This window comes from Lolium rigidum, chromosome 4 (genome assembly GCF_022539505.1).
Source record: "Lolium rigidum isolate FL_2022 chromosome 4, APGP_CSIRO_Lrig_0.1, whole genome shotgun sequence".
Classification (NCBI taxonomy): Eukaryota; Viridiplantae; Streptophyta; class Magnoliopsida; order Poales; family Poaceae; genus Lolium; species Lolium rigidum.
The window spans coordinates 170,829,576-170,837,214 of NC_061511.1; the positions used below are offsets into that span (position 1 = coordinate 170,829,576).

The 7,639-nt window shown below is 47.4% G+C and overlaps 1 protein-coding gene and 1 long non-coding RNA gene across 2 annotated transcripts; both read left to right on the forward strand.

Moving 5' to 3' along the window:
* Positions 1–898: 898 nt before the first annotated feature.
* Positions 899–3,529, forward strand: LOC124708938. Its single transcript, XM_047240581.1, has 4 exons — positions 899–1,315; positions 1,391–1,444; positions 2,392–2,517; positions 3,046–3,529. The coding sequence occupies exons 1-4, from the start codon at positions 914–916 to the stop codon at positions 3,214–3,216; spliced, it is 753 nt and encodes a 250-aa protein (XP_047096537.1). The 5' UTR covers positions 899–913; the 3' UTR covers positions 3,217–3,529.
* Positions 3,530–5,529: 2,000 nt separating this feature from the next.
* Positions 5,530–6,471, forward strand: LOC124650474. Its single transcript, XR_006987011.1, has 3 exons — positions 5,530–5,561; positions 5,942–6,092; positions 6,434–6,471. It is a non-coding gene; the product is annotated as an uncharacterized LOC124650474 (long non-coding RNA).
* Positions 6,472–7,639: the final 1,168 nt, after the last annotated feature.

The window sequence follows — 7,639 nt, forward strand, 5'->3', positions numbered from 1 at the left end:
GATGGCTCAAACCATCCGGTTTGGCATGCCTTTGGCATACCGGGGGTCATCCCCCCAACAAATCTTATACACCACATTGCACAAGTTGATCGGTCTGAACCAGGATAGATATGTAGGGTTCAATATCTTGGGAATAAGTATGATGAACGTTTTGTTTATCTCAACCTGCGAATCATCTCCACTGAGAATCCTCGAAACAATCTTCGTGATCTCCTCACTACATAAACTCCAATGCTTCTGAAAGAAATGTGTTGGGAACCCATCAGGACACGACGCTTTGGTGGGAAACCTCTAAAACATGGCCACTTTGATCACCTCTGGCTGTACGGTTCATTAAGAGATGCATTCATCTCGTTCGTCACTTTTCGAGGTACATGAGATAACACCTCCTCTATCCCAAAAGTACCCTCTACCTTATATAAATCCTCCTAGAAAGTTGTTATCATGGCCTCCAACTCACCCAAGTTTGTGCAAACCGAGCCATCAGTTAGCCTCTCGATTTTGTCTTCTCCAATTTGCCTTAAAATCGAAAGCCCGGTTCTTTTTATCACACTCCGCACCTTTGCCATCTGCCGCCACATGATTTCCTCGCGATAAGCTAATTCGGCGAGCCTCTCTTCTGTCTTCTTCTCCCCATGATATTTAGCTATTTTGTAAAAATGGAAAACCAACTGTTTGGAGACAAAAAAAAAAAACTGACCACTTTGTCTTGAATGTCATTAAAAGAAGAGCCTTAAAAGAAGCCCATGCAATTTCGTTCTCGCCCAAGCAAACATAAAATCTGGCTTTTCCTTAAAAATGGGGGCCCGAGAGAGGAGGGCTCAACTCAACCCGGCCCACAAACCGACCGACCCCATCCGCACAAAATCTCGGCACGACGCGACGACGCCCTCTCCCCCTCGCACGCGCCGGAATGGCGTCCACGCTCGCGCCTCCTCGGTGGCATCACCACCCCCTGCCGCCGTCAACCGGGGGCAGCCCCGGCCGCCTCCTCCACCTCTCGCGCTCCGCCGTTCCCGCTCGCCGTATCCAGCTCCGGCGGGCCTCGACGGTCTCCCCGCGGGCCTTCTTCGGCAACGCCGACCTCGACGGCCTCCTGCGGCGCGCTTGGAGGGGCGCCAACGAGGGGGCCGAGCGGCTCGCCTTCGAGGCGCGGCAGACCGCGAAGCGCCTCGACGTGCAGTACTCGATCTCGCGGCGCGTCGCGGAGGCCACGCGCGCGGCGCGGGAGCGCGCCGCTGAGATCGACGCCGAGCTCGGCGTCAGCCGGCGGTGGCGCTCCTTCTCCGTGGACTTCTCCCGCAACTTCCCAAGGGTACGGATGGCTGTCCCCCAAGCTATTTCGTTTTAGCACCTGTTATTTGGGGCTAATTTGTGCTTTGGTGTGCAGTATCGGAGGGAGCTGAGTGACTTGCTGTCGACTCCTATCGGGAGAGCTTTGAGTGTGAGTTTACTAGTAGCCTGTGAGATTAACTTACTATACTAGTTCTAGTTTAAGTGCTTCATGCTAGACATGTAATCATGTAGATCATCACTGTGTAGATTTTGCTAATGGCATGTGAAATGTATTGCATCCAATAAACCTATTGAGCTGTACTTGTTTCTTCCTGGGTTCCGATCTAGTTTAGCAAAACTCTTGCTAGCTTGCTAGCTGCATGGTTTTGCTAATTGTGCAGGAATACTCTGTTCAATTAAGGTCAATTATGTTTCAGGCATGACACGGTTTGTCTGGCTGCATTTTGCAGTGACTTTTATATTGATCGCGAATTAGTGTGGTTGGATTCCCACTTTCCCAGTAGTGATTCACTTTCTCAATCCCGATGCTTGTTGCATGACGATAAACTACGCCTTTAGCTTGGATTCCTTGCCGAAATTACATGGCCACTTTAACAATAGAATGATAATAGGACCCTCTTGGAGATCAGGAGTGCGAAGGTGAATCATGTGACTTAGCCACTTGAAAATAGCGTCTGTGGAAATCATTTGCATATGCCTAATAAGATGTAAGAATATGAACATCTGGAAAGGAGTGAGACTATAACCTGTGTATTGGCAATTCATTTATGTTAGTACTAGATTTCTAATTAAGTAGTTATTGGGACAATCTAGGAGAAATTTTCCTAATATAGAGTTTTATTAGCCACACTTCGTTTCAGCTGTCTTATCCAAGAAACCAGGTCATATGACCAGGTCATATGACCAATTGTTATAAGTAGTGCTAACTTTGAGTACCTTCTCATATCCAGCACATCCTCCGTTCCATATAAGTTGTCGCTGATTTAGTAGAATTTTGTACTAAATCAGCAACAACAAATATGGAATGGAGGGAGTATTTTCTGCTTCAGTATTATGCTGCAATAATAATATATACCGTACCTTACTTTGATGCAGACACTCCTTTTTGTTTGGCTTGCACTGTCGGGGTGGCTCTTTAGGATTTTCATTTTCAGTACATTTGTGCTACCATTTGCTGCTCCTCTTCTCCTGGGGTCCTTTGCTAACAGGGTTGCTATTGAGGTAAATGGTCATCTTTCTTTCTAAATTAAGTATGTTGTCCTCAGTTTCTTTGAATTACTCAAGAAGGGAATCTGCAGAACTCTATGTGTGACCGGGTGTGGTTGTTCTTGCTTTATATGATCTTCGTACAATTGTTAGAAGCTACTTAGGAATTATGCACAGTCCCCTTGACTTAGAATTTCATCAGTTTGTACCTCAAAAAAAAAAAAAATCATCAGTTTGGACTTGGTACTATAGTGTTATACCAGATCTGTTAGTTGAATAAGGTTACCCTTGCAATTTAAGATATTGGTTCAACCTAGATACAAATAGCACACACTAATTGCTTTCTTAGATGCATCATACCACTTTAGCATGCTGATCCTATCCTCATACAGTGATACTTACATCACATTTTGGGTTTGTCAAATGTTGTTTGTGAATGGTTGAAGGAATCAATCAATCTGCAGTATCACTGCTCGTCATTTGGCAGTAATCTGCTATTATACTAGCGGTCACTGATCTAGAAAGTTTGACTTTGACTTGCAGGGATCATGCCCAGCATGTAAAAGACGGTTCGTGGGCTACCGCAACCAAGTAATCCGGTGCATGAACTGCCAAAACATAGTGTGGCAGCCGAACAGCGGGTCCTCTGGAGGTGCTGGCCGCTCAAGAAGCTCAGGGCCTGATGTAATCGACGTGGAGTTCGAGGAGAAGTGATGAACATGCATGCTGTTCTTCCACTTCACACGGCTAATCAGGGGACGCAAGAAAATGAGAAGACAGTGTTCAGGCCTGGGATCGGTGTGTGCGTCTGTTTTCTGTTTAGGTGTGTTGTACATTATACGCTCATTACGAGATGATGATGCATTACTCGGTACGTACATAATTGTATGTTTGCAGTAGTGAGCAGCTGTACTGTAATTTGTAGGGCATGCGAATGCCACTTTCAGTAATGGAACTTGGAAAGGCAAAACAAAACTCGTGCACAGCAATCGGCTAAAAGTACTGCTACAGAATTATGTGTTCAGTTGAGTCCGTCCTCTTGGAACTGAATGAAGCGGCTGCCTTGATCGCCAAACATGAGGTGGTTCATCCTGTCAATGCCGATGTCCGAGATGGGCTCGACGGGTCGGTCCGCTCCCGTTCCCGGGGAAGACGACGCCCGATAATGGGCGTGTTCATCTGACAAAAGGATCCGCGGATCGTCAGTAATGAGGTTTCTGAATCTGAACATCTGAAACGACCATAGCGGAATGTATTTCGTTCCCCTCTTCTGGACAGGGAAGGTCTGGATTCTCACCGGAGATGGTGTCGAAGGAAGCCGGCGGAGGAGAGAGCAGGAAGTTGGACGCCACGTACAGGATCACGACCTGCGCCGCAGCCGCCAGCACGAACGCCGGAACGGCCACCGCCCAGCGCCTGAGAAGAGCAGCAGTCAGCGGCAGCACGGTGAGGGCCATACGAGGGGAGGAGGAGGCGCGTACTTGTTCGGGTAGTAGGTGACGCCGATGTGGTGAAGCCACGGCTCCGGCGCGTACGCCCACGCGAGGTACGCGAGCGCGGCGGCGACCGCGGCGATGGATCCCACGAAGCCGTACGCCTCCGGCTCCGAGGGCCTGGTGCGGCGGGGTCTGGCTGTATCCGCTTGGCTGGGGCTCCGCCGCCGCCGCCGCGCCACCGACGAGGACCCCGTCGTGCCGCCAGCCGGTCGCATGGTGCTCGCGCGAAGTGAGGAGTGAGAAAAAAGAACCTGTAGGTGGGAGGAAGCCCTTTGGAAAGGTATCTAAAGTTGTATATGATGCCCCCATAGGAGCCTCGCGACGTTAGGCTGCTTCGTAGGTTGTTGGATCTTCCGATCCAGCGATCTTGTCCGTCCATTTTTTCACTGGTGGAGTAGTCCAACGCGAGGCCCTCGCGCGAACCCACTTTTTATCCACGGGTCGATGAAGCCCACCCGGCCCGGCATTGGCGCGTCGTGCCCTATCCCAATCCTCTCCAATCCAGCAGCCGCCGCCTCTCCCGCTCCCACAGCCGGCGCTCCCGCTCGCATTCCCCAATTCGACCCAATCCTCCCCAATCCCCTCAGCCGCCACGTCCCCAGCTCCTGCTCCGGCGACTCCCTCCCATGGCATGGCCGCCGCTGCGCCGCACGATGGAAGAAGGAGGAGGTGCAGCCTCGCGGTGAAACCCTAGACCGCCGCCGGCGGAGCGCGCCGCGGGCAGACAGCAGCGCCAGCACCTCTCGGGCGAGAGGAGGAGGCCGCGCGCGAGGACTGCGGGCCAGGCCATCGACGAGCGCATGGAGGAGGCTGCGCCGGCGTGCCTCCGTCGGCGATGTCTCGATCCCTCCTCCTCGTCTCCTCCATGATGCCTCTGGTGGCCGCGTGATTTTCCGCCCTGCGTGACAGAGGGGAGCGGCGCAGGCGGCGGCCGCGGACCTCGCTATTCCCTGCACCGATCGACGATTCGAGGTGAAGCCTAGCCCCGCTGCTGCTTTTCTCCTTCAACAGGAGGTGCCCCTGTCTCCATAGTCTTTGCATCGCAAGGCAGTATGAGGCTTCGATGGCATCTGGCCAGTGTGGAACCGGTTGAGGTGATTCCATTTTTTCCCTGCCTTATATTTTTCATGCCCAGATTCCTTTCTAATGATTGTTTCTCCGATTTGATTTCGGGATTTTCCTGCCAACTAGTGCTCGGTTCAAGGATCTTCGGTTGGTGTCCATGGTATGTGCCTAGAAACGGGAAAAATGCCAATTTGTGGTGCATATCCGAGTCCTTGAGCGAGAAAACTCCCTTTATTACTTTTATCATTTTCCTATTTGCTCTCCTGATGTGGATGGAGGCTAGATACGAGGTTCACCGACATCTTGTGGCTTTCTAAAAAGACATATCTGTTGGGCTGCTAGGTTTGTTAGGTGCATCTTGTGCTGCTCTTCCTCAGGCGGCAGGCCCACATGATGTGTTCAACACTGCTTCGTCAATGTCATGGAGATGCCAACCATCAGTGCAGCTCCTCACCCTCCTACACCTCTTCTCCGGTGGTCACTTGACTTCTAAATGAGGTACATCACATTGCTTGTCTTCGTCGGCTCTTAAAAAGTGCTTTTGTTCCTAGAATAAACTGTAGGGGAAGACAAATAGGAAGTATGTATTTGCAGCCAGCAAAGGGACCATGCTAATGTGTATTACAATAACTATTTACATTAGCTTGCTTTCAGATTTTTAGTTACTTCATACTTACTGAATAAGCAAACTTTAAATTTGCAAGAAACTTAAGATTTTCGAGGAGGATACTTAACACACATTAATAGATTAAAATAGGAGGAGGGAATAAGAACTGATTCATATACGGAAGGACCAAACATGTCAAGCGATTCACGAGTTTTGGAATGTTGCCAGTCTACTTGGCTTTTACATATTTAATTTCATTTGGCTCATGTAGATTGTTTGAATGCTCAGCGAGGACGAGCTTGCTGGTTCCACATCTCACAAGGAGGAGGTCGATGGGATAATCTCCAATGGTGTGGAGCTCCATCACTTCTGCTAAATGGCTCACTGAGCTGTTGTTTCTGCAGCCTGTGACGTCGACCGAGGTTTGTCAAACTTGAGCATCCATCTTCTTTGACTGTTTTTTTTTGGTTTTTGGTCAAACCCACTAGAATAAGTTGATTAATTGTTTGTATGCGTTAATACATTTACTCTGACAAATATGTGAAAGATGAAGCTGAACCTCATTTAAACTATTTCTTGGAATTGTGGACTAAATTTTAAAGATGTGTGCAAGACAAAAATGAGAGCTTTGAAATAATTCAGTTACGTACAAATGTTATCTTCAGTTTGGTTTCCCATATCATTTACCTGATTTTCCAATGGTTTTATATAGATTATATCTCATTGATGTGCTCATTAGTCATTTCTACAAAAAACCAAGCAGATTCTTCGCTGTTTTGGTCTCTTGATTGAGCGCGAGATGAAGAGATTCTTGGATTCAGTAAAGATTCAAGCATTTGGCATGTGATTTGACACTGCTTCGTCAATATCATGGAGGATGCCAACCGTCAGTGCAGCTCCTCACCCTCCTATGCCTCATCTCCGGTGGTCACTGGACTTCTAAATGAGGTACATCACATTGCTTGTCTTCGCCGGCTCTTAAAAAGTGCTTTTGTTCCTAGAATAAACTGTAGGGGAAGACAAATGGGAAGTATGAATTTGCAGTCAACAAAGGGACCATGCTAATGTGTATTACATTAACAATTTACAACAGCTTGCTTTCAGATTTTTAGTTACTTCATTCTTACTGAATAAACAAACTTTAAATTTGCAAGAAACTTAAGATTTCCGAGGAGGATACTCAACACTTATTAACAGATTAAAATAGGAGGAGGGAATAAGAACTGCTTCATATACGGAAGGACCAAACATGGCAAGCGATTCTTGTTTTGGAATGATGCCGGTTTACTTGGCTTTTACATATTTAATGTCATTTGGCTCATGTAGATTGTTTGAATGCTCAGCGAGGACGAGCTTGCTGGTTCCACATCTCACAAGGAGGAGGTCAATGGGGTAATCTCCAATGGTGTGGAGCTCCATCACTTACGCTAAATGGCTCACCGAGCTGTTGTTTCGCGGCCCGTGACGTCGACCGAGGTTTGTCAAACTTGAGCATCCATTTTCTTTGACTTGTTTTTTGGTTGTTGGTGAAACCCACTAGAATAAGTTGATTAATTATTTGTATACGTTAATACATTTACTCGATAAATATGTTAAACTATTTCATGGAATTGTGGACTAAATTTTAAAGATGTGCGCAAGACAAAAAGGAGAGCTTTGAAATAATTCAGTTATGTACAAATGTTTTCTTCAGTTTGGTTTCCCATATCATTTACCTGATTTTGCGGTGGTTTTGTATAGATTATATCTCATTGATGTGCTCATTAGTCACTTCTACAAAAACCAAGCGGATTCTTTGCTATTTTGATCTCTTGATTGAGTACGGATGAAGAGATTCTTGGATTCAGTAAAGATCCAAGCATTTGTGCCGACATTTTCTCGAGCATGTTACGAATTTTGGCTAAAAGCTAGGTGCAGTAGAGAGTGTATTAAAACTTCGGCTTGGATACAGACTACCATTTTTCTTCTT

Bases quoted from the DNA above. Each gene is read 5' to 3' on its own strand.
- LOC124708938 (XM_047240581.1), top strand. From the start codon at position 914: ATGGCGTCCACGCTCGCGCCTCCTCGGTGGCATCACCACCCCCTGCCG. The intron at 1,445-2,391 runs GTGAGTTTACTA...ACTTTGATGCAG, and splicing joins CTATCGGGAGAGCTTTGAGT to ACACTCCTTTTTGTTTGGCT. The intron at 2,518-3,045 runs GTAAATGGTCAT...TTTGACTTGCAG, and splicing joins CTAACAGGGTTGCTATTGAG to GGATCATGCCCAGCATGTAA.